Source organism: Macaca mulatta, chromosome 10, assembly GCF_049350105.2.
Source record: "Macaca mulatta isolate MMU2019108-1 chromosome 10, T2T-MMU8v2.0, whole genome shotgun sequence".
NCBI classification, from domain to species: Eukaryota; Metazoa; Chordata; class Mammalia; order Primates; family Cercopithecidae; genus Macaca; species Macaca mulatta.
The window spans coordinates 57895813-57922149 of record NC_133415.1 but is presented as its reverse complement, the minus strand read 5'-3'; the positions used below and the strand labels follow the sequence as shown (position 1 = coordinate 57922149).

The 26337-nt window shown below is 37.8% G+C and overlaps 1 protein-coding gene and 1 pseudogene across 2 annotated transcripts in view; one reads left to right on the top strand and one right to left on the bottom strand.

Annotated features, from left to right (window-relative positions):
• Positions 1 to 12783: 12783 nt before the first annotated feature.
• On the bottom strand, positions 12784 to 13579 carry LOC144332240 (cyclin-dependent kinase 2-associated protein 2 pseudogene; annotated as a pseudogene).
• Positions 13580 to 17163: 3584 nt separating this feature from the next.
• Positions 17164 to 26337, top strand: part of LOC114670311 (POTE ankyrin domain family member G-like) — a 30504-nt gene continuing 21330 nt past the window's right edge. The window contains exons 1-5 of one of the 2 annotated variants that reach the window (XM_077949099.1): positions 17164 to 17407; positions 17867 to 18032; positions 22433 to 22547; positions 22707 to 22880; positions 25723 to 25829. In XM_077949099.1, the coding sequence (XP_077805225.1) occupies positions 17164 to 17407; positions 17867 to 18032; positions 22433 to 22547; positions 22707 to 22880; positions 25723 to 25829 (806 nt within the window). Of the gene's footprint in view, positions 17559 to 17866; positions 18033 to 22432; positions 22548 to 22706; positions 22881 to 25722; positions 25830 to 26337 lie in introns of both variants that reach the window. The other variant, XM_028827490.2, reaches the window with a different exon arrangement.

Below are 26337 nucleotides of genomic sequence, written 5' to 3'. Positions count from 1 at the left end.
CCAAATCTTATGTTGGAATGGAATATCCAGTTTTGGAGGTGGCTTGATGGGAGGTGATTGGATCATGGGGCAGTTTCTCATGGTTTAACACCATCTCCCTTGGTGTTGTCAGGGAGAAAGTGAGTTCTTGTGAGATCTGGTGGTTTGAAATTGTGTGGCACCTCCTCCCTCTCTTCCTTGTTCCGACTCTCACTATGTGACGTGCTGGCTTTCCCATTTCCCTCTCCCATCATTAGAGGACTTTTCCAGAAGTAGATGCTGACACTGTGCTTCCTGTTTAGCCTGCAGAGCTTTGAGCCAATTAAGCCTCTTTTTCTTCTTTTTTAATAAATTGGCCAGTCTCAAGTTTTTCTTTACAGCAATTCAAAATTGGCCTAATATATCTGGTCAGGAGTAGAATGTAATGATGCTATTTTCCTAGAAGGGGACATTTTTCCATTTTGCTTGCTAGAACTTAATTTGATTATTTCTTTTCTTTTTTCTTTTTTTTTTTTTTTTTGCTATTGAGTTGAGTTCCTTTTATACTTTGGGTATTACCTCCTTCTTAGATGCATATTTTGCAAATGCTTTTCTAGAAGGGGAATCTGTGGATTGTCTATTATGTCAATTGAACTTTTTGATGTACAGAAGCTTCTCAGTTTGATGCAATCTCCTTTATCCTTTTTTTTTTTTAATTTGGTTACCTGTGGTTTTGGGGACATAGTGAAAGAAAAAAGTCATTACTTGGTCTAGTGTCATAAAGCTTTTTTCCCTATGTTTTCATCCAGCAGTTTTACTGTTTCAGGTTCTACATTTAAGTTTTTATTCCTGTTTGACTTAATTTTTTTGTATAGAGTAAGATAATGGTATACTTTTAATCCTCTGCATGTAGACATTCAGTTTTTCCAACACCATTTATTGAAGAGACTATGTTTTTCCTATTGTGTGCTCTTGCCTTTGTTTGAGGAAAATTAGTTGACCTCAAATGCATGGATTTATTTCTGGGTTGTCTATCCTGTTCTGTTGGCTGATATGTCGGTTTTTATGCCAGTATCATGCTATTTTGATTACTATAGTTTTGTAACATATTTTAAAATCATTTATTGTAATGCCTCTAGCTTTGCTTTTTAAAGAGTTAAAATTATCACAGGATTTAGTTATTGAAGATCAAAGAACTGTGATGAAATTGACAATGGCATATAGTTATACTGTGGTATAAATGTATCAAACTTAAGGCATGAAGAAACAAAGCATAGTGCATGTTGCCTCGGAAATAAGGTCCTGTAGTGGGAGGAAAGAAAATGAAAACAACATCCAAGGCAAGATTGAACTACTCACGGTCAGTATCTTATTGAAAATTCACCAATTAGGTAAATGTTTATATATCAACTATTACATCATGAGTGAGGACAAAGTAGAAGCCAGGATTCTCAGGCAGTGAGATTCTGCCAAAAAGCAAGGTAACATCAGGAGTAGAAAAGAGGTAATCACTTTCATCAACATTTACTTATGAAAGATCATGAATCAAGAGTCATTTATGAGATTTATGTACATGTGAACATATCTGCATTATTGAAGAATAGCACATTTTAAAATGTAGTAATATCAAATATTTGAATACTCAATTGAATGCATTCTTCTTGATTTTAGATATATATTCTATATTTTGGATCAATATTTTCTGTCACTTTAGGTATAGTTATAGAAAGCTACACTCTTTGGAAATATAGAGCAATCAATATCATTCTATGCTAACAAAACAGTTATGAAAAAGCTTAAGGATGTTTTGAAATGATAATAAACTAAAAAGTAATGCTACAAGAAAATAAAAGCATCACGTATTGGGCAAAATCATTGATTTTCACTAGTTTTTTTCAGGTTCTTTTATCTACTACAATTCAGGGTAGTATAATTTTAATACTTAATAAATCATCTATATTAATGTCAAGAAAATAAAGTTAAGCAACCATGTTAAATTTTTTCTGCATTTTTTTTAATTTGTAAGATTTTATTTTTCAATACACCAACCACTTTCTGTTGATTCCAGTAGTGTAACTTGAGGCAAATTATTATATTAGCAGACTAACAAAATAGTTATATTGAAGTTCCAAGACACATGCTTTTTTTTTTCTTAATGTGCTACTAGCTAAATCTATGAATTTTGAAAACGTACAGAATATCCTTGTTTAGACAATGTTTGATGAATTATTAATTTATCCTCCTTCTTCTTTTTGTATGTACATATCAATTTGAAAATGCCAATTCTCAATATCTCAGGATTCCTGTAAATTAGAACTCATCATGTGAGAAGTAAGCAAAGGTCTCTTGGAAACCTTTGAGAACATTATTTTTTCCTTGATAAAAGTGGTTGGCAAAGCTTCTTTCCTGATATTGCCTAGACTTTAAAGACTGAAGTGATGACAGACATCTTGTTACAATGAGAAAAATGCTAAGAATGTTTCAGAGAAAATGGCTTTGCTCTAGTTATTTTATTATGTGACACAAATGAATTTCCTTTAAATTGCTTTTTGGCCATCTGTTGGGATTTTCCATTACTTATAATCAAAGCCATTTCTGATTTACATATAAAGCTTCATTTTTCATTTGAAGCACATATAGGAAGTACAATAAAAGAGAAGAAAGATTTTTAAGATTTAGCATAATATAAATTATGGTATATGGGTTTTATTGTCTCAGTTATTCATATTAAACTGATTTTCATAAATTTCTAAAAAAAAGTGTTTATAACAAAACAAACCATTGCATATTTCCTACAGCTATTACTGAATAAATGCTCAAGAAAAGATAAATCCTGGAATCTAAATCTTCTAGGCATGGCAACAAAAAATTTTGAAAGATACATAAAGGATACACTTTTTAGCATGTGTCTACAGTTCCTTTAATTTTCTTATTATAGAATAACATTGTGTGTCCAAAATGTGTTCTTCATCTTGAAGGATCTTTCTTGAAACAAAAACAGAGACTGAACAATACTAAGCCAAGCAAGTTACAACTTATTGATTACTCTTCATCCTCCCTATCAATCAATTAAAAATTTATTTTTCTCTATCATTTCTTTTCTTCTATTTAAAATTTTTGCAATCTAGGAGACAGAATATAGATACGTACCCTGATGATGGTTAGAAAATTAGGAATATAGCTACATAGATATTATAAAGTATCACTTAACACTACCAGTTCTTATTATATTTCAAACAGGGTTTCACACTCATATTTTTTCTATGTTCTTTCTTAATATCAATATATTATTAATATTAAGTTGGTCATTAAAAAAATACCTATTGGGTAGATACATTTTCTAGCTATTTGAATGACTTAAGATGTAAATATCATGTTAAGAAACATTTATAGGCATTTAATGTATGTCTTGAGCTGTACAAATCATCATCTTATTTCACAAAACCTCTATGTAAGAACATTTGCTATACTAATTTTTTCAATGAGTAATTGAGGCACAAATAGCATAATAATTTATTTAAGTTCACACAATAATTGACACAGATAAGACTTGAACTCAGACGATCTCACTTCAGAAATTAACTTTATCCTATAAAGTTTTGCTGTTTTTTTTTTTTAATGTTAAAGTCTAAAGCAAGTACCCTTTTTAATACTGACATTCTTGCTTAGAAATAAAAAATTATTTGAAGTTTTTCTGGTCAACAAAATAAAGTATTTCTATACTTCTGCTTTTATTTTTCGGCAGGGCATTTTTAGAGTTTTCTGTCATTATAACACATGAACAATATGTTGTAAATAAGATGTCATTTTAATATAACACACATTGTTTTACATTTTAATAACAATTATGTTACATGGATCAGTAAAGGAAAACAGACGTTTTTTCCTGAGACAAAGTCTTGCTCTATTGCCTAGACTGGAGTGCAGTGATGTTATTATGGTTGACTGCAGCCTAGACCTTCTGGGCTCGAGCAATCCTCCTCCTTCAGCCTCCTGAGTAGCTGGGACTACAGGCGTGTGCCACCACATCTGGCTAATTTTTTGTTATTTTATTTTAATTTTTCTAAAAACAAAGTCTTCTTATGTTGCCCAAGCTGGTCTTCAACTACTGGGCTCAAGGGATCCTCCCAACTTTGCCGCCGTAAGTGCTGCAATTACAAGCATGAACCACCATGCCTGGCCCTAAAAAATACTTTTAAAGTTTTTATGAAACTTAATTTCAGGCTACAACTGAAATCTCAAAATTAGTGTGTAAAGTTGATCATATTTTCTGAAAAGTATTTTAGTTTATATTGGGTTTATAAGCAAATATACTAGTTACTTAGTCTAGTATTCTTTATAAAAAATGCACTAATGTAATGAGCTTAAAATATAATAAACATTAAATAATAATAAATTAGTACATAGAAAAGAGTCAAATGACAGTGTATAAAACTTATTTATGCCAAAGAGAAGCTGGAAAAACTGAAATTAATGTCTATTTTAAATTAGAAAATTTTTTAAAAATTTGAAAGTTACCTAATTTTAAAATTACTTTTGGAATGCAAATACATATAATTCATAATCCATATAAATTAATGATTTATTTCAATATTTTAAAAATGGAGCCTTCTATACCAATGGAAAAGAAAAAAACAGGTGTTTTAAGTATATCTTTTCATAATTGTCTCCAACATGATTGATAATTGATTAGCTATAAATTTTCAGTGACTAAAATTAAGATTTATCTGTCTGTATGAATGTTCCATTTCCTTTTCATAGCCTGTTGGAACATTAGTGTTCAAATGTTAACATAGTATTTTATACTTTTTATACTCTTAATCATAATGTCAACCAAAGTTTTGTAAACTGAATATCTGTGATTTGAACTGTGGGGACCTTTATATAGTAGAAGGATCTTTAGGAGTAAGTGGTTGATTGTTTTTGGCTGTCCCAGTAACCAACTAAAACCATTATACTTTTGACCACCATTCTCAGTTTTCCTAAGGTGTTCTACCAAAGCAAAAACAAAATCGGAATAAATTTACAATAGAATTACTTCTGAAATAAAATGAATTGAAAATGTACAGAAAAACAATAGTACAGTAGCCCTCCTTATCCCAGTTTCACTTTCCACAGTTTTCAATTACCAGTCGTCAACTGCAGTTTGAAATTATTCAATGGAAAATTCCAAGAATAAACAGTTTCTAAGTTGTGAATTGCACACAGTTCTGAATAGCACGATGAAATTTTTATCCCATCCCAGGTGGAACTGAATGTGAATCATCCCTTTGTCCCACAAATGCATGCTGTCTGCGCTTCCTGTGGGTGAATCACTAAGGAGCTAGCTGGGTTATCAGATCAACTGTTGGTATCACAGTGCTTGTGTTCAAGTCACCCTTATTCTATTTAATAAGTGCAAGAGCAGTGATGTGCAGCAATTTGGATATGTCAAAGAGAAGTTGTAAAGTGCTTCCTTAAAGTGAAAAGGTCAAAATTCTCAGTAGGGAAAGAAAAAAATATATATACCCTGAGGTTGCTAAGATCTATAGTACAATAGAAAATGTTAAGAGAGGCCGGGCATGGTGGCTCACACCCACTTACTCCCAGCACTTTGGGAGGCCAAGGCGGGCGGATCATGAGGTCAGGAGATCGAGACCATCCTGGCTAACATGGTGAAACCGCATCTCTACTAAAAGTACAAAAAATTAGCCATGCGTGTTGGCACCCACCTATAGTCCCAGGTACTCAAGAGTCTGAGGCAGGAGATTCACCTGAACCCAGGAGGTGAAGGTTGCAGTGAGCCAAGATCGCACCAGTGCACTCCAGCCTGGGTGACAGAGCAAGATTCCATTTCAAAAAAGAAAGAAAAATAAAAAAAAGAAAAAGAAATGTTAAGAGAGAGGGACCGTATTCACGTAACTTTTATTGGAATATATTGTTATAATCGGTAAATTTTATATTAAATAATGTTGTTAATCTCTTTCTGTGGCTAATCTATAAACTTTATCATAGGTATGTATAAGAAAAATCATAGTACAGGTATATATTAGCTTTCAGTACTATCCATGGTTTCAGGCATCCACAGAGGGTCTTGGAACATATTCTCCATGGATAAGTGGAGACTACTACTGTCCTGAAATCTTAGAACATATAATCTATTAATAAAACAAAAACAAAACCTGGTTACTGGTGACATAGGGTATATTTTTGGAAAGCAGATATTTACTATATGATAAAAAGTATGGAAGTTCTTCATATAAAGATACTATATTTCCCTCTTCACATATAGGAGCAGGTTTAGAAACTATAATACATCACATTATATATCATACTTTCTATGTATTTGGAGGGTAAGGAGGGAAGTATCTAAATAGTTGCATCACTTTGGATATATTTGCAATACTTGTCATTTAAAATGCTTAAATTCTTTAATGTTTATAAAACTACAATATGAAACTTTCAGCCAAATCTAATATTGTTAATATAAAGACAGAAAAAATATATACACAGACAGACTGCACAGTCCTTGTAAACTATAAATCTAAATTTGTGTCTTAATGATGGCCTTGAGTGTAACATACTTTTTATGGTTGAAAAATAATGTATTCCTAACATATCCTTGCTACATAAATGATTAATCTAGGAAGAAATAAAGGAATAGAGAGGATTTTTACTAATACAGTTTCTCTTGACCTACCTGTGACAAAGACTTTCCTTTGAGTAAACTTTTAGTCAGGTATTTGAGTCCTTCTTGACTAGTCCTGACCTCAGACTTTTCTCTGTCCTTGTAGAACCCAGTTTGAACAAGAATCTTGCTAAGTCAGTGAAGGAGTTGAAAAGATTCCACCACAAAATATGCTACTCTGGCATATTGACTATTTTCAATAAAAACAAAGCCCCCCCCCAAAAAAAACAAAACCAAAAAAACCCACAAACCAACAAAAAACAAGCAAACAAAAAAACCCAAGGCAGGTTCAAGATCACTCTTATTTTAACTCTGTTTTTTTTTAAAAAAACAAGAGATGAAATTACCATGTGTAATACATATTCTCTATACCAAAAGTAGTAGCGTTCTTGCCATTAATGCTTGGACGGTAAAGCTGAGGAAAATCTGCACAAATAAATCTTGTTAAACTAACCTTTTTCTTCCTAGTCACTTCTCTAACCAATAAATTACTGTAACCCAAGCCCCTTGGACTCACCACATTTCACAACCACTCATGTTTAATTCAATAAATAACGAGTTGGACTCTTAACCGCCTCTTTGGGTCTTCATTTCCTCATAAAGGCTTTTATGCTGAGTAAGATATATACAGTTGACCCTTGAATAATGCGGATATTAGGGGCATTGACACTCCACACAGTTCAGAATACATGCATAACTTTTGATTCCCCCAAAATTAACTACTAATAGCCTACTGCTGACTGGAAACCTTACTGATAACATAAATAGGCAATTAACACATACACACATACTTCATACATTGTATGCATTATATACTGTGTATATAATCAAGTGGCCAGTGGTAAAGAAAGTTGGTCAAACTAACGAACGACATTTTAGATTAAAAATGACTTTTATGTAACCCAATTATTCTTACCCTATGCTCACAAAGTTGAGTTTAAGGTAGTTCGATGCAGATGGTCACTCCATTCCAAAGCCTGGGTCCAAATACCCTGTTTCCAGGAGGAGTCAGCTTTCTTCAGAAGGTGGCAAGAGTATTGCAAAGTACTGAGGAAAACTTTTTTTGCAGTGTCTTTTTTCATCATTCCATATTTTGCTCTTTATAATTGCAACTTCTCTCCTTACGCATGTCTCTTTTGACACTTCTCACTTCTCTAAGGTGCTATTTTCCCTCCTCATCTATTTTTTTATATGTAGCATATCCCTCCTTATTGTGCTGAAAAGGCTTCTGACTTGCTGTTCTTGCCAGGAAACATTTCTGCAGTGCGTATGGGAGTGGAACGACTTACAGAGTGTCAGGGCAAGTCCTTACATTTGTTTCATGCTTAGGACACAACACAGAAGATAATTTTCTAAGTTAAAGATTGTATGATTTTGTCTTGACTTCAGAAACTGGTCATACTTTTTACTTTAGTTTCTAAGAACCTCAGAGCTGAGCTTGAAACAACTTGAATAATTCCAATGAGACATTTGTTATTTAACCTTTTTAAAAAATACTTCTCTAATTTAAATCATTTTATTATTGCTGTAAATTTGCCAGGTTCATTTTAGAGTTTTATAAACTGTTTTAAAACTAGTTTATGGCCAGGAGCGGTGGCTCACGCCTGTAATCCCAGCACTTTGGGAGGCCGAGGTGGGAGGATCACGAGATCAGATCAAGACCATCCTGGCTAACACGGTGAAACCCTGTCTCTACTAAAAATTACAAACAATTAGCAGGGCGTGGTGGCGGGCGCCTGTGGTCCCAGCAACTCAGGAGGCTGAGGCAGGAGAATGGTGTGAACACCAGAGGCAGAGCCTGCAGTGAGCCGAGATGCGCCACTGCACTCCAGCCTGGGCAAGATCCAGACTCCGTCTCAATAAATAAATAAATAAACAAACTAGTTTACATTAAGTTGGAATAAAGTTAACCAAATTAATACAAACATGTTTTATTGCACTTCTCTTTATTCACAGATATGGCCTTTTTTTATTTACTAATGAAATGTTTGTGACAACCCAGGTGAAACAAGTCTATTGGTACCATTTAATAAACAGCCTGTGCTCACTTTGTGTCTTGGTTTCACATTTTGGTAATCCTCACAATTTTTTAAATGTTTCATTATTATTATATTTGTTATAGTGATCTTTGATCAGTGATCATTAATGTTATGGGAGGCGGAGTTTGCAGTGAGCAGAGATCACTCCATTGCACTCCAACCTGGGCAACAGAGTGAGACTCCATCTCAAAAAAAAAAAAAAAAAAGTTTTTATATGTAGGGTACAAAATAATATCTGACCTTAAGGTGTGTGCAAAGTTTTCTGAATTAATTAAGACTTAAATATTAACACGAGTGATTGTTTTTGTTACAATCACCAGGTTCGATACTTTCCCCAGAAGAAAGCATATACAAAATTTTCACATAATTTAAAAACATCCACAGATATGTAGCTATGGATTCAGTTTATGAATCAATAATTCAGCTCTTCGGAAGTAAAAGATGACATGAGAAAATATCTGATATTGAGGTGGCAAGGAATAATAATGTTGAATTGTACCTTGTTAAAAACTGCAGACAGTTGTGGCTGTCTAAGTAAGACATTGTGTATTACTGAGATGCATCCATGTGCCGAGTGAGAAGACTTGTAAGAATCCGTTTGGGAATAATGAGAACATGAGCATTCCCTTCCCTACATCCACTACTCCCCTCCTGCCATTTGAATGTTGTGAATTTACCAAACATGGTGATTTAGGTCACTTTTATTATTTCAGAAATTCCAGATATTTTACTACTCATATTAAATAGGCCTCGAAGGGACGTTTGCCATTAATTAATGTCTAATACGAAGAAAAGACAAATGTATGTGATCTGTAGTAAATAGTAATAATACAATCTGAAAAATACATTTAAAATTTTACTCCACTTTCCAAGTAATAAAGCATTGATTCTAAATATATTATCTATTTGTCAAAACAAATAGAAATTATTTAGTGTTTCATTTAGAAAAGAAATTAATTAATGATGTCTCTAAGTTAATTTTTTACTTCTTTCCCCCATATCATTTTTGTATTATATAAGAGAGCTTATTTTTCTACTGTATCTTGGAATTAATTAGCAAAACATAAAGTATGATATTTAACCCATGGCTACCACATTTTATTCAGTGTATTTAGTAGGTTCTCATATATCTGGAAAAGAAAACTTAAGATATAAACATAACCAAACTAGAATAACATCTTTTTTTCTTCTATTTACTTTACTTCTTGAATCCAATGATATAATATGGCTTCCTCTACCTCTGAGAATACACTTAAAACTACAGAAGCAAATTAACATTCTCCCGATTCACAGGTAGTGCAATATTGAAGATTTCATCTCGTTGAACACATGTTGGATCAAATTTACAATACTAAAGCGCTCTTCTAAATACTGCAGTGTGTAGATGAAAGACAAGCTAGTCAGGTGGCAGAGTGAACATCATGCTGGTAGACCTTTTCAAGCTGTCACTTGCAAGATGTTTGACTGCTGAGAATGTTAGCCATAATTAATCGCAGAGATAGGAGGCTGCAAATGGGCGAGGTAATATCCAACCCCTGGAATGAACACTAGTCATGGTAAAAGATAATAGATGTGGCCACATTGCTTTGAGAAAATTTAGAGAATATTTTGGGTCACACGGATACATTTCTGCCTTATTTGTGAAACGTATTCAATGAAGTTACATCACACATGTAGACTTCCAGATCCTGTGTCTAACGTACTTTCCTTGGCTTTGTGGGAGAATACATATTCTAATGAAGCTCATTTTAAGGCAAATACTTTTTGAAAATACAAAACTGATAGATATATGTATGCAGGGTTCCTTCTTATATGTTTTTTATAAACAGTGAGGTGGTATTTCTCCTTCAGTGTTTAATGTGTTTCATCACATAATGTCCTAGAAGTTTTATCAAATTTTTCTCTCCAGCTTTTGAAGGTGTGTGAGAGCGAAAAAAATGCAGTCTGCTGCTTCACTAATAAAACTAGGACAAAGGCCATTCCGACTGAAATATGTGAAACACTCACTTTTATTCATTTCAAGCATTTTAAACCTCTAAATTTGGACTTGAATAAAGACATTTCATAGAAAAACAATTATTTTTTATTTATTTTTTAATCTTGACAACTTTTAATAGTTTACAGCCACAGTGGCAGCTTTTATATGTGTACATGCATTTAAATACAGTTTCATACCATAAATAGCCATGTGGAAAAATATCTGCCTCTAGGCAAAAAACAAAAAAAATTCTTTGCCACTACATAAATACTTTTAAGTAATACTGAAAATAGATGTGAGGTAATTTTTTTATCTAAAGTGACCGTAGCCTATATTAAGACATATTCACTGTAACAATTCAAGTTTTAAAATCCTTGTTTTATAACTCAAAAATGTGTCTTTTTTGAAAAACATCTTTACATTTATCACTATTGTACATTTATTTGGTAGGAAACAGGGGTGTTTAATGTCTTGCAACAGGGATGTTTGATGTCTTGCAATGATAAAATGATCATATTCAATAGAAAATTATCTCACATTCTGCATAACTTCTGAACATTCTATAAGACAATTACAGAAGTGAAAAACCAATTTGTAGATAACTGAATGAGTACGACCATTTAATATATGTGAATAAAGGCATTTCAGAACATTTTAATGTACACTACACTTTCCGATAGTAAGATTTTAGGTTGAAATAAGATTATACTTTAAAAAGTTGACCATTTTGAAAAAATCATATCACTGTTGGCAATGCCATTTTCATACTTGAGATGCTAGTCCAACATATTGCTTATCCATTTGATTCTGTTTGATTTTATTGTTATTACATTCATGATAATGCTAAAATACACACACACACAATTACTTGGGGGTTTTTTGTTTTGTTTTGTTTTTAATAAAAAGCCCAAAGAAAAATGCTGACAACGTTCAGTTGAAATTTTGAAACTGGGTTTTATAATTCTGCCCACACAGCAAAAGCTGAAATGGTCTATGAAGATGTAGTTTTTGAACTAATGAAGCAAGTAGTAAAACTGACAAAACCAAGTGAAAATTATACAAGGAAACACAATAATAAGTTAACAAATGAATTATATATAATACAGTTTTTCTTCATGTTGACAAGACATCATTTAATCCTTTTTAATATTTTCCCTTCTCTTATAAATAAATAAGCTTATTTGTTAATACTTTGTCTAACTCTAACTTTTATTCTGTTACCAATGTCAGTAATACTTTATTTTTCATTATTTCTCTTATAAAGTGACTTCTGAACTTGCTAGTTCGTTTAAACTATCACAAGGTCAGAAAACCAAACACTGCATGTTCTCACTCACAGGTGGGAATTAAACAATGACAACACTTGGACACAGGGCGGGGAACATCACACACAGGGGCCTGTCATGGGGTGGGGGGTGTGAGGAGGGATAGCATTAGGAGAAATACCTAATGTAAATGAGGAGTTAATGGGTGCAGCAAACTAAAAGGGCACATGTATACATATGTAACAAACCTGCACGTTGTGCACATGTACCCTAGAACTTAAAGTATACTAAAAATAAATACGTAAATAAAATAAAAAAATAAATACAAACATATTAATCATAAGTAAATGAAATATCTGATGATCTTATTATGTCTGGTAGTAATGTCATCTAAATATTTAAATATTCATCGATATATTCCTTTGCTAAATTTTCTTTTATTTCTCTTTTATATTAAACTTTTTTTAGAGAGCACAACTCCAAATCATCTTTTATTAATGTAGAAAGGTCATATTTAGCAAAAGACACAAGGCAGGGAAGTGTCAGGCCTGAGGCCTGAGCCCGTGCTGAGGGAGAAGGAGGCTGGGGGCACGTGGGAGAAGTGCTGGGAAGGGCTGAGTGGTGGGGCCCACAGAAAGTTCCAGTGGGCAACACTGTGGGCAGGTCATGGGTGGGACTCACGGGGACCTCGCTGCTAACTCTTGTTGCTTTGGCGGAGTGGGGTGGGGGGAAGGGAGGATCGTTAGTGCTGCCACCTGCAGTGAGAGCCACCCCTTGGTTCCTGAGGGCACCATCAAGGGACACAGGACCCAGGAAGCCCAGGATGGTTAGTGCAACTAGGGATGAGGGCCAGGGAGAAGCAGGTGCTCTGGAGTGGCCGGGAAAAGTCCAGACACAGAGGCTTAGGAGCTTCCTGTTAAGTGTGTGGGTTCCGCTCTGTCTCCGCCAGGCACTCTGACTAGGGATGGATGATCCCTCTCTTCAGGCGCTCCGTGGTGCTCTTGCTGCCAGCGAAGGTGGTCCGGATCCCTTTGCCCATCTCCCCTGTGACCGACAGCAGTTCCGTGTGGGTGCTCTGGCAGCCCTGGGCGCCAGGTGGTTTCGTGGCCTGCACGCAGCCCATGGAAGGCGGTCCAAAGTCGTTAAACAGCGGTCTGAAAGGGACAGCGGCTCCTGGCACTGAACCCGACGGCGACAGGACGCTTCCTGTAGGGACCGGGGTGCCCGGCCCAGGGGTGCTGGAGCCGGGGGTGCTGCTGGGGGCAGGCATGATGGATCTGTAGAACATCCTCAACTTCTGGGCACTGCGGAGCCAGCAGGCCGCTCCTCGGGGGTTGGCTGCCTGGCCGCTCAGCCGAGATCTGATTTGCAAGCTGGCTGCACACCCCTAACTAAATCTATGTTAAATTTTTTAACTGCCGTTTTTATTAATCTAAATACAGTTCAGATATTCTCGATGAAAATTTCACATTTGAGTTGAGACGTACTAAAATGTAAAATACACAATGGATTTCAAAGATTTCATAAGAAAAAAGAATGCAAACTATCTCTAGTAATTTTTACATTGATTACATGTTGCCACAGTATTTTGGATTTATTGAGTTAAAATATGCATTATTTTTTTTAAAAATCTATGCTACATTTTTGTTAAAAAAATTTAAATAAACTATGAAATTACTTCTTGGGATAGAAAAGGGGACATTATTAAATATTTACCTAATTTTTTTTCAAAAATGTATCTTTAACAAAAACATTATCAAACAAAACAAAAGTATTTTAATTTTGAATAGGTAAAATAAACTTATTCCTGCTGAAATTCAATCCTGGTATGATTTCTTTTTTACGCATTTGAGGACTCTGTTTATAACCCAGATAAAACATAAAGCTTATGAAACTCCTCTGAGAATGTCGAACACAAATTACCTGTATAGATATCAGGGTGCAGATGATGCTGAGGCCGGGCTGGCTGAAGAAGAGCAGGATGAAGATGCTGTACTGGCACAGGGGCTGGCCCCAGGTCACCCGCCCTTCATGTACATGGCGATGGTCACCTGGCTCACCAGCAAAGTGAACAACAGGTCGTTGGTGGCCAGCCGCATACCAGTGTGTAGAAGGCGGTCTCCTTCTGCTCCTCGCGCGAATTGCACAGCAGCACGATGGCCACCAGGTTGCCCACCACCCCGAAAATGGACGGTCCAAGGCTGTCCAGCAGATTGGGCTCCAGGTGAGGGACACATTGACCTGGGAAGGGGTTAACATGACGGTGGCTGGTGGTGTGCAGCCCTGGAGTGTGAAGCTGAGTCTGGGGTGATGGAAGAGAGACAAAGCCTCCATGAGTGAAATGACCACCTGCAGGATGTCAGAGCCGCGCCCAGGAAACGGGATGCTAACATGACAAGAGAGGATCTCAGTCCCACTCTCTGGATTGCAACCACTTACCAACTGCAGCCACCCAAATCTCCAGGCTCGCTCTGCTCCTGCCAGCGGCACACCATTGCTGATCTTAATATGTGTAAACTGAGCCTCACATTCCTCTTCCTCCCCCCCACCCCCCCCACACCTATCTCACTACTCTGACAAGAGCCATCTTCAGGGAAAGGTAACTCCCTAGTATTATTCCTGACAGATTCTGAGTTAATAAAATGCTCATGGAAACCCTGGAAGACAATTTGGAGAGTGTTCTGTTTCCTCCCTGGCTCCGCTGGCAGTGCCCCATCTCCACACCTTCTACCCAATGGCCCAAATCCCATGTCACGTGTAGCGGCCCCAGTGGTGGCCTCTGCACGACCCCCTATGGTCAGCCCTCAGCTGTCTTGGACCAGCCTCCAGTCTGCCTTCACCACCTCCTGCTCAGCCTGGAAAGTGCCAGGGCTTTGGCTTCTGAGAGCCAGGTCTCAGTGGCTGCGATTTAGGGATCTGAGGTCAGAGTAGCCAGTTTTCAAAAACGTGGGAAACAAGAGGGCCAGCGGGATGGATCTGGAAAGAACAGTGCTGGGTTACTCGTTCGATTTTTTTCCTTCCTTCAAACATGAGTCCCAGCTTTGCTGTGCCCCCAGGTGTAGGCTGTGGGAGGACAGCTTCCAGGTGTGCGCCGCACGCACAGGTGGCAGGAAGCCTGGGTTCCGGCTCTGGCCGCTGTCCGCCCCAGTCGCTAGCAGTGTCAGCAGCTACTGATGTTGGCGGCTGCCACTCACTGGCATTTATAAAGTACTCCACCCTTGGCTGGGTGCGGAGGCTCACGCCTGTAATCCCACCACTTTGGGAGGCCAAGGCGGGTGCATCACCTGAGGTCAGGAGTTGGAGACCAGCCTGGCCAATATGGCAAAACCCTGCCTCTACTAAAAATACTAGAATTAGCCGGGTGTGGTGGCGGGTGCTTGTAATCCCAGCTACTGGGGAGGTTTAGGCAGGAGAATCGCTTGAACCCGGGAGGCGAAGGTTACAGTGAGCCGAGATCAGGCCATTGCATTCCACCCTGGGCAAAATGAGCGACACTCTGCCTCAAAAAAACAAAACAAAACGAAACAACAAAAACCCCTGCTCCTCCACCCCCTAGCATCAGAATACAGCAGAACATTTAGGTACCCACAGAACATAAACCAAGATGGTCTGTGTCCTGCATTTTAACAAACATTAAGAGTTTTAAAAGAACTGAAATCATGTAGAATGTATCCTCCAGCCAAAATGGCATCCAATTCAAAATAAAAAAGTAAGATAACAGCAAAATCTTAAATACTTGAAAGATAAACAGCAAACATTTTAGTTTTGTTGGTTTTTTTCTTTTTTACATTTTTATTTATTTTATTTTAAGTTCTGGGGTACATGTGCAGGATGTGCAGGTTTGTTACACAGGTAAATTTGTGCCATGGTGGTTTGCTATACATATCAACCCATTGCCTTGGCATTAAACCCAGCATGCATTAACTATTTTTCCTGATGCTCTCCCTCTCCCGCCCCCATCCAGGGGCCCCATTGTGTGTTGTTTCCTTCCCTGTGTCCATGTGTTCTCATTGTTCAGGTCCTACTTATAAGTGAGAACATTAGGTGTTTCGCTTTCTGTTTCTGCATTAGTTTCCTGAGGATAATGGCTTCCTGTTCCATCCATGTCCCTGCAAAGGACATGATCTCATTCTTTTTTTATGGCTGCATAGTATTCCATGTTGTATGTGTACCGCATTTTCTTCATCCAGTCTATCATTGATGGACATTTGGATTGATTCCATGTCTTTGCTATTGTGAATAGTGCTAAACAGCAAGCACACTCCTAAGGGAAACGTCTCAAGGGAAACTATTAAATATATTAAACTGAATAAAAATACGACATATCACACTTGATTCAACACAGGTAAAGCCAGTGCTGGCAGGAAAATGTGTTTCACTAAATGTGTATGACGGAAAAGTAGAAATTTCTCAAATAAAATTTCAGCTATCACATCAAGATAGTAGAAAATAGTAGCAAAATAAAACCAAAACAAATATAAGAAAGAAGCCCGAGCTCTGAGCGGCAGCCGTGGCCACCGGCAACAGCACCGCCACGAGTGTCTTGCGGGCTTTCCTCAGAGGAGCCTGTCAGCATCCTCCAGTTCCAGGCGCTCTAGCCCCTGTCCTGCTTCAAGAGGCTTTTTCCAACCAGAGGCCTCTCCTCCATAGCCTGAAGGCTGGGCCAATTCCCACGAAGTTTGCCGGGAACGCAAGGCTGTCACTGATATTCGTGGCACCAAGACTTGTGCGCAGGTTGCACACATTGGCCACTGTCTGTGCCACGTGCAATGACGCCGCCTGAGGCGCGCACACCGCACGCGCACCCGCGTAACGGCTTGGCTAGCCTGTAACGGCTAGGCCTGGCTCTGCGTTCCTGGCTTGGCTTGGCGTTCCTCGCTTGGCTTGGCGTTAATCGCTTTGCCGGGTGTTTCTCGCTTGGATTGACGTTTCCTCCATCGCGTTCCTTTGCTGGGCTTGACCTTTTCGCTGCTGGCCTTGGCATTCCCTTGGCTGGGTTGGGTGTTTCCTTTGGGCGGGGCGGGGCCGGGCGGGGGTTGGCCCTTCCTGGGGGGGGGCGTGGGCTTTCCCCGGCTGGGTGTGGGTTTTCCGGGGTGGAGTGGGTCGGGCTCCCCTGCTGGGGTTGGCAGGTTTTGGCTGGGATTGACCTTTCTCTTCAAACAGATCGGAAACCCAGAATTTCCTGCTAGTTGGTGAAACTGGTTGGTAGACGCGATGTGCTCGCGACTACCGGCCTCCCCTGGCTGTTCAAAGCAGATGGTGGCTGAGGTTTCTTCAATACCCGCTGCCTCCGCTGTGAAGAAGCCATTTGGTCTCAGGAGCAAGATGGGCAAGTGGTGCCACCACTGCTTCCCCTGCTGCAGGGCGAGCGGCAAGAGCAACGTGGGTGCTTCTGGAGACCAGGACGACTCCGCTATGAAGACACTTAGAAGCAAGATGGCCAAGTGGTGCTGCCACTGCTTCCCCTGCTGCAGGAGGAGCGGCAAGAGCAACGTGGGCACTTCTGGGGACCACCATGCCTCTGCTATGAAGACACTTAGGAGCAAGATGGCCAAGTGGTGCTGCCACTGCTTCCCCCGCTGCAAGGGGCGCGGGGAGAGCAACGTGGAAGCTTGGGAAGACTACGACGACAGCGCCTTTATGGAGCCCAGGTACCACGTCCCCAGCTGCAAGGGGCGCGGGGAGAGCAACGTGGAAGCTTGGGAAGACTACGACGACAGCGCCTTCATGGAGCCCAGGTACCACGTCCCCTGCTGCAAGGGGCGCGGGGAGAGCAACGTGGAAGCTTCGGAAGACTACCACGACAGTGCCTTCATGGAGCCCAGGTACCAAGTCCCCAGCTGCAAGGGGCGCGGGGAGAGCAACGTGGAAGCTTGGGAAGACTACGATGACAGCGCCTTCATGGAGCCCAGGTACCACGTCCCCAGCTGCAAGGGGCGCGGGGAGAGCAACGTGGAAGCTTGGGAAGACTACAACGACAGCGCCTTCATGGAGCCCAGGTACCACGTCCGTGGAGAAGATCTGGACAAGCTCCACAGAGCTGCCTGGTGGGGTAAAGTCCCCAGAAAGGATCTCATCGTCATGCTCAGGGACACTGACGTGAACAAGACGGACAAACAAAAGAGGTAACCGGGCCTGGGCTGGGAGGAGGCGGGACGTGGGGGGATGATGGGGGCATACGCCCCTGGAGGGATGGGGGTCCTGGCTTTCTGTTCCTCCGCAGGCCCCACACCACCCTGGGTGTGGAAACCTCAGAGAGGTCAGGGCACAGGCCCTTTATGAACAGCAACACAGAAACAAAACTTTAGCTGATTTCCTATCCGATTATAATTTCCCTTATAGAACACTAATAGACTGTATGAAAGTGACTTAACTCGCAAAATCAAGTCGATGCAGCAGATTATTTTTAATGTACACATTTTAAAACAATGTTCTATACATTATAGAAAGGTGTATATTGAGAACTAAGTCCCATAATATATCAACTTCTGGGCTAAATATTTTTCAAATAAAATCCAATATGGATTTGATATCAATGTACCCTATGTAAATATGTCCTTTACTGAGGAACCTTACAAGGAAACTGAAATGGGAAGATGGTTTGTGTCCTTGAATAGGAAGATTCGTTTTTCTTAAGATGTGAGCTTTTTCTGTGTTTATCACTTTTACGTAAGCCAAATAAAAATAGCAAAGTTTTAGCATTTTTACACTGCACATCCTGTATTTTATTGCTGTAATAAGTTAATTTTTTGTAACAGAATGGAAAAAGACTTGCTTTTCCAGATATCAAAATGTGAATGTGTTATTTCCACAAATTGTTTACTAACAACTGAAAAAATATCAATGAATAGAACAGAATAGGAAATCCAGAAATACCCAAATATATGTAAGAATTTAGCACTTGATAATGGTGATGTTTCATATTGATAAAGCAAGATTAATCATTAATAAATGAAATGCATGCTGTTTGGAGAAAACTAGCTAGATTTTTATGTCACAAAAGTAAGTTCCTGGAGTATAGATTAAAATTTTTAAATATACAAAAGGAGAAAAATACCAGAAGAAAACACAAAAGCCTATTTATATATGCAACTATTTATTTATTTATTTATTTTTCTGGGACAGAATCTCACTCTGTTGCCCAGGCTGGAGTTCAGTGGCGCAATATCAGCTCACTACAACCTCCGCCTCCCGGGTTCGAGCAATTCTCTGCCTCAGCCTATTGAGTAGCTAGGATTACAGGTGCCCGCCACCACACCCGGCTAATTTTTTGTATTTTCAATAGAGGCAGAATTTCACCATCTTGGCCAGGTTGGTCTTGAACTCCTATCCTTGTGATCTACCCGCCTCAGCCTCCCAAAGTGCTGAGATTACAAGCCTGAGCCACTGAACCAAGCATATATATGCAGATATAATAAAATAAGCTCAATTTAAGATTGGGCAAGGTACTTTTTTGCATATCTACCAGTGACCTGTGCACATAGGAAACGTAGTGTTCCTGGTAAGAGAAGGAATTTAAGTTAGAAGAGGAATGAAATACTGTTTTCTATTGAAGTTAGAAGAGGAATGAAAGGCCGGCCGCGGTGGCTCACGCCTGTAATCCCAGCACTTTGGGAGGCCAAGGCAGGTGGATAACGAGGTCAAGAATTTGAGACTAGCCTGGCCAGCATGGTGAAACCCCGTCTCTACTAAAAAATACAAAAAATTAGCCAGGCATGGTGGAATGCACCTGCAATCCCAGCTACTCAGGAGGCTGAGGCAGGAGAATTGCTTGAACCAGGGAGGTGGAGGTTGCAGTGAACTGAGATTGCACCACTACACTCCCGCCTGGATCATGGAATGAGACTTCATCTCAAAAATAAATAAATAAATTAATAATAAAAATAAATAAATAAAGGAATGAAATACTGTCTTCTATCCACCAAGTTTGTGAGGGTGAAGAACAGTGGTATTTATGTAGTTGCTGAAAGTTTAAGCTGCTGCAACTTTTCTAACACACTTCGATGATAAGAACCACATGTTAAAAATGTGTATGCCTTTTACCTATCAACTCTATTATACTGAAATATCTATATGAAATAGACACATATGTTTTTCTTAGTATTGCTTAAAATAGCAGTGTATTGAGAAGAGCTCACATAAAGATTTTATGAAAAAATTTCAGTGCATCCATAGGATGGAATAACATGTAACCATTGAAGGTGTCAGTAGATACAGAGATATGTTGTGCAAAGATGTGCTTTGCTATATCAAGTGAGGAAAAAATCAGTTTGTTATACACCTACACAAACAGAATCTGCTCTTGTGTTACCTGAAAACGTGTAGAAAACATAATCAAACTTATTTCTGGGGATTTGTATGTGAAGTTCTTCCCTTTCTCTTATCTGTGATTTCTGCAATGAATATCTGAAAAGTTTTAGTTAAATTTCACTAGTAGTGAAATAATCCTTGGAAAGAGAAGAAATATGCTACTTGCATAGATACAAATAATGTCTCACATTTTATTATTTATTTTTATTCCTGTGGATAGCTATCTTCTGTGAACTTTTACCCTGTTGAGAAGTAGAGGGTTTCTGTTTACCTGTTCCTGTAGATTTTATTGTATATACATTTTATTATAAAATTATCTTTTCATTATATATATAAACATGTGTAAAAGGTATGAATTAATTATTTTATTTTAGTTATATATTTATGAAAACTAAAATAGCAAATATAAATGACCATTACTATTGTAAATGTATTGCTCTACTCAACAGGAGCATTCTTTAAAAATATTGAACTCCCAAGCTGTGTTTATGCATTCTTTCAATCCGTTTAGTCATCAAACATAAGCCAGACACCTATTATGTGGAAGGCATATTCTACCATCTCTCAGGATCCTTCCGTCTTTGAAAACTTCATATTTACCTGCTGGGCCTCAGCAAGTTGAGAGATTTAAAATTGGGGCATTAGGAGGTAATCTCAATTGAAACTTTTCTTCCCTCCTTTCAAACAAAAGCATTTCTGAAGGTAGACAATAGTAAAAGATAACCCTCAACTACCCTTCTGAAAATGTATAAGTCTTGGGTAAAGACTGTTTTAGTACTTTTAAGAACTAAAATGTGGCACACAAACAGCATGGAATACTATGCAGTCATAAAAGAAAGAACGAGAGCATGTCCTTTGCAGGGACATGGATGGTGTTGAAGGCCATTATCCTTAGCAAACTAATACAGGAACAGAAAACCAAATACCGCACGGTCTCACTTATAGGTGGGAGCTAAATGATGAGAACGCACGGACATCTAGAGGAAAGCGACACACACTGGGGCCTATCAGAGGGTGAATGGTGGGAGGAGGGAAAGAAGCAGGAAATAGAACTAATGGGTACTGGGCTTAACACCTGGGTAGTGAAATAATTTGTACAACCAACCCCCTTGACACGTTTTTACCTGTGTAACAAACCTGCACATCCTGCACCTGTACCCCTGAAAGTAAACGTTGAAAAAAAGCTCCACAAATAGTTTCATAAATTCATTTTAAAAGGATAAGAATTATAACAGTCTTAAATCCTAATATGAATGATTGGAAATATCTAATGTACATACATTGTATAAATCTAAGTATTGATAAAAATGAGCCCATGCCATTCATTTGAATTTCAAGCTTTCTTTGGCTTAAAGTTTTTGAAAACCAAAGTAAGAAATAGATTATTTTAGAAATTTGTTTGTGTTTTCACCTCAGCCCTCTTATTCCATACTTCTTTTAAGAACTAAAATTTATCTAAATGCTAGTCATCTGACTGGAACCGCCCCAGACGTGTTATATTGTAACATATTCTACTTAATGTAAGGCACCAGTGATTGTATGATGCCCCATTATTGTATGTCTCAATAAGAGAATTATTTAAATGCTGCCAATTATAGTTATAGTAAATCATGAATTATAAGTGGTATTTCAGTGTGAGAAATGGTGAAACATAGAGACAATGATCATCTTAGAATCACTAAAATACATCGTTACCTGTAATCTTTAAAACATACCTGAAAGTGTAGGTATAATTGTATCATCTCATTGAATTCAAATGTTGTCTTTAGTGGTATTAGTAAAAATTATAATATCTTACAATTACTGAGCTGTTATTTGTGTTAGGAACTATTCTATATCTTTCGTGTAGAGTCTTATTTAAGCATTACTGTGGTTTCCTCTGAGAAATCGACTCTTTTCATTCCCATTTTATTGATGAGGAAATTGAGAGCCAAAATAGGTAAGCAACAGCTGGGAAGCATCAGAGCTTCAAGTAGGATTCCAGCCCACGTTGAATGCCATTCAAGGGCTCTGCTCTTCCTATTCAAATAGGCTGCTCTTTCATTCATACAGTGAGTCATGAGGTAATAAGTAGTGTGCTTTCTTCAAAGGGAAATTAAGTTTGTTTTGAAGGCAGAGTAATAGCAGGCTATTCTGTGTTTGCTATTGCATGAATCATTGATGTAGCTGTAGATAGTGCACTACAATTTCCTAAAAAGTCTTCTCACTCTCATAGGACTGCTCTACATCTGGCCTCTGCCAATGGGAATTCAGAAATAGTAAAACTCCTGCTGGACAGACGATGTCAACTTGATGTCCTTGACAACAAAAAGAGGACAGCTCTGATCAAGGTATGCAGTAGTCAACTCTATCAGCATGAGATGGCTTTGATTTCAATACATAGCATAAAAATGAGTTTTCTCATTTAAATGGAACTAGTTGGTGAAAGCTGTGGAATGTTAGTTTTAATTCTCAGGACTTATAATTTATTTTTGGTCTAATACTGACAGGCTGTACAATGCCAAGAAGATGAATGTGCATTAATGTTGCTGGAACATGGCACTGATCCAAATATTCCAGATGAGTATGGAAATACTGCTCTACACTATGCTATCTACAATGAAGATAAATTAATGGCGAAAGCACTGCTCTTATACGGTGCTGATATTGAATCAAAAAACAAGGTATGGGTCTACCAATTTCATCTTCAAAATACTGAAATGCATTCATTTTAACGTTGACCTGGGTAAGGGCCAGTTTTCCATATTTGGAAGCTCAAGCATAACCTGAATGAAAATAGTTTGAAATGAGTTAATTATCTAAGACTTTATTTTAAATATTGTTACTTTTAAAGAAGCATTCGAGGGTACAGTTTTTTTTTTTTTTAATGCTCTTGTGGTTTATGTTTTTTTAAAAAAACACTGAATTTGTATAAGGTAATACTTTGTTTTTTTTTTATGCCAGCTTTTTATTCCCCTAATAAATGTAAAATGACAAAATTTGCCCTGGAAATAGGTTTTACATTAAAACTCCAAGAAAACTCAAACAGAGTTCAGTGAATAGTAATCCTGCCCCTTTGGCAAGTTCCAAAAAAAACAAAAAAAACCAAAAAAAAACAGTAATAGATATGAGGTGATGGATTTCTCAGTGACAAGTCTTTTTCTCAGTGACAAGTCTTAAGATATTTCTGATTGCACATGAGGCAGAAGCAGAAAGGGAAAAAGACAGCAATCAGAAATATCAAGGCCAATTTGGAAATTGGGTAATGGAGGGAAAGACCATGAAGAGGTTTTCTGTGTGTGTGTGTTGCTGTTGATCATTCATTTGTTTCCTTTGTATGGTGAGACAAGGTTCTTTTCAATTTTAGAGAATGACAGTTTTCAGTTTGGGAGAGGGAGTTAGTGGGTTGTAAACTGCTTAGAGATCAATTTCAGGAAGCCTCTGAGGATCCAGATAGGCAGTGAATAGGTGGTAATGTAGTGGGAAACACTTGAGCAGAGGGAACGACAAGTAATTAACTGACTTAGTGTCCTATTCTGGTAAAAATGGCCAATTGGAGTCTCAACTCTGCTTTCAACTCTAGAATATCTTGATGGGAAGGTGGGTGATAAGGGGCTTATAAGGAGCAAGATCAGGTTGGATTTTGAGTTTACTAGACCTTGTTCTACTCTTACCGGGGAAAATTATGTGATGTTTTCAGCAAATGAGTCTCTCTCCTACTCTTTCCTCTTTTTGGCCAAATCCTCAAATGATAAAGGGAATTGGTTATGTGGATGAGCGCTGAGACTGAAGTAATCATCTATTGTACTAGATTCCAGCTAGAGTTGTGCATTCCAGTTACCTCAGGAAAATTTTTAAATAATCCACAAGTCTAGGCTTTCCCCTGAAGGTTTTGATAGAGTAAGTCTAATATGTACATTTAAAAATGTTTCCTTGAAGCCAGGCGTGGTGTTGCAGGGCTGTAGTCCCAGCTGCTGGGGAGTCTGAGGTGGGAGGATTGCTTGAGCTCAGGAGTTCGAGTCTAGCCTGGTCAACATAATGAGACCCTGTCTCTAACAACAACAACAACAACAACAACAACAAATTTCTCAAAATCTGGATACACTTCTGCTTAAGAACCATGAATACATAAGTGTAATATGTAAATTCTTACGTCTCAGAAACTTAAGATATTTCCAGAAGAGTTGGAGTTGCACATGTGCTAATTCCTTTCAATCTTTCCTTTCCAATAACATTAATCTAACTTTTTTTTTGGTTTGTTCTTGAGATGGGGTCTCAATCTGTTCCCCAGGCTGTAGTGCAGTGGTGTGATCACAGCTTACCACAGCCTTGACCTCCCCAAGCTCAGGTGGTTCTCCAATCTCAGTGTTTTTTTTTGTTTTTGTTTTTTGTTTTTTTTTGTTTTTTAGTAGAGATGAGGTTAATGCCATGTTTTTCAGGCTGACCTTGAACTCCTGGGCTCAAGTGAATCACCCACCTCAGCCTCCCAAAATGCTAGGATTACAGGTGTGAGCCACCATTCCTGGCCAAGTCTGACTTTTATATGTGGATGAGACATTAAAATGAATATTATTGGCACTATCAGCTTACGGAATAATACCTTTTCCTTTATACCTTAAGTTATTCCCTGCCATTCAGAAGGTCTTTAGAAATTTGCAGTGAGTAGTCTTTCATTAAGTAGAGAACGGCCCTCTCAGGATTTTGTGTCTCTTTGTTCAGTTATTCAAGTGCTTAGGTCAGTAAGTCATTGTTAAGAGCAGAGTTTTCTCAATTAGAATTGTAGCAAATTCTAAACCTTTTTTTTAATCAATTGAAGCTGTATTGTGGACTATCCATTATGTCTCTTATGTTTGCAGAGCTTTGACATAATCAAGATGGCAGGTTTAAACACTAAAAACCATGGAGTTATTAAGAATACAGACGGGAATTCTGTTAGTTTCAGTAATCCTATGAACTGATGATTTAGTTAACAATCTGGAAAAAGTAAATACAAATAGATTTTAAATGAATGAATGGAAAAATTCTTCAAATGGGCAGTAGGAGTATTAATAGCAATTTTTATTGCACATTGGAGCTTGAACTTTTGGTAAAACATGTGAAACTAAAGAAATATTTTACATTCAAATTCTTGCTTTATACACAAGAATTTTGTCTTAGGGTTGGATAATATAGAGATAAAAGATACATCCCCTGCCCTCAAGAAGCTCTTTGTTTAAATGGAAAAAAAATCATCATCCAAAAGTGCCATGCCAAATGCTGGGTTAGAAGCAAAGAGTCTTGGAAGCAGTAAATGTTGAACGTGAGTTTTTGAGATGATCAGAGTTGATGTGGTCAGGCAGCGAAGGGGTGTTTCCAAGGGAAGCAGCAGCATGTGGGAAAGCACAGAAGAGTGAGATGGAAGCAGCTACATTTGATTTACTTTCTATGAGTGTAAGTCCATGGGATCTTATATAAAGTTTCCAGTTCAGCTGAGAAATACATAATTGTTTGAATTACATATTGTTTTTATTTTATATTGTTTTATAGCATGGCCTCACACCACTTTTGCTTGGCGTACGTGGACAAAAACAGCTAGTGGTGAAATTTTTAATCAAGAAAAAAGCTAATTTAAATGCACGTGACAGATGTGGAAGGTATAGTTATTTCTTTTAATCTCTGTGTTGTTCTAGATTGATAGCAGTCACTCAAGTCATAAATAATAAATTAATAAGATTAAATTATACTTATTGGGACATAGTGATCAGTATCAACACAAATCAGTTAAGCAGAAAAACAATTATTTGGACTGGCAACATGAAGAACAGTTTTAGTAGGATTCATCTTCTCTTATTGTATTGACTGATGTTATTTGTTGTATGACATTTTGGTTACCTGATATTATGTTAGCTAAAGGGATTTCATATTAATTTTATGAAATGTAAACTTTAACTTTTAGTTTACTTTATGACTCAGTATTGAACTTCTTAACCCTTTCTAGTAGTTTTTAACCTCTGTGTCTTCTATGCTTTTCTGATAAATATGCTGTATGGAACATAAATAGGAGTTGAGAATCCTTTTGTCTTTTCAATGACTCTACTTTAAGTTGCCTTGTTTGAAGAATATTAATGTTAGCTTATCCCTACATGACAATTAATTGCTATT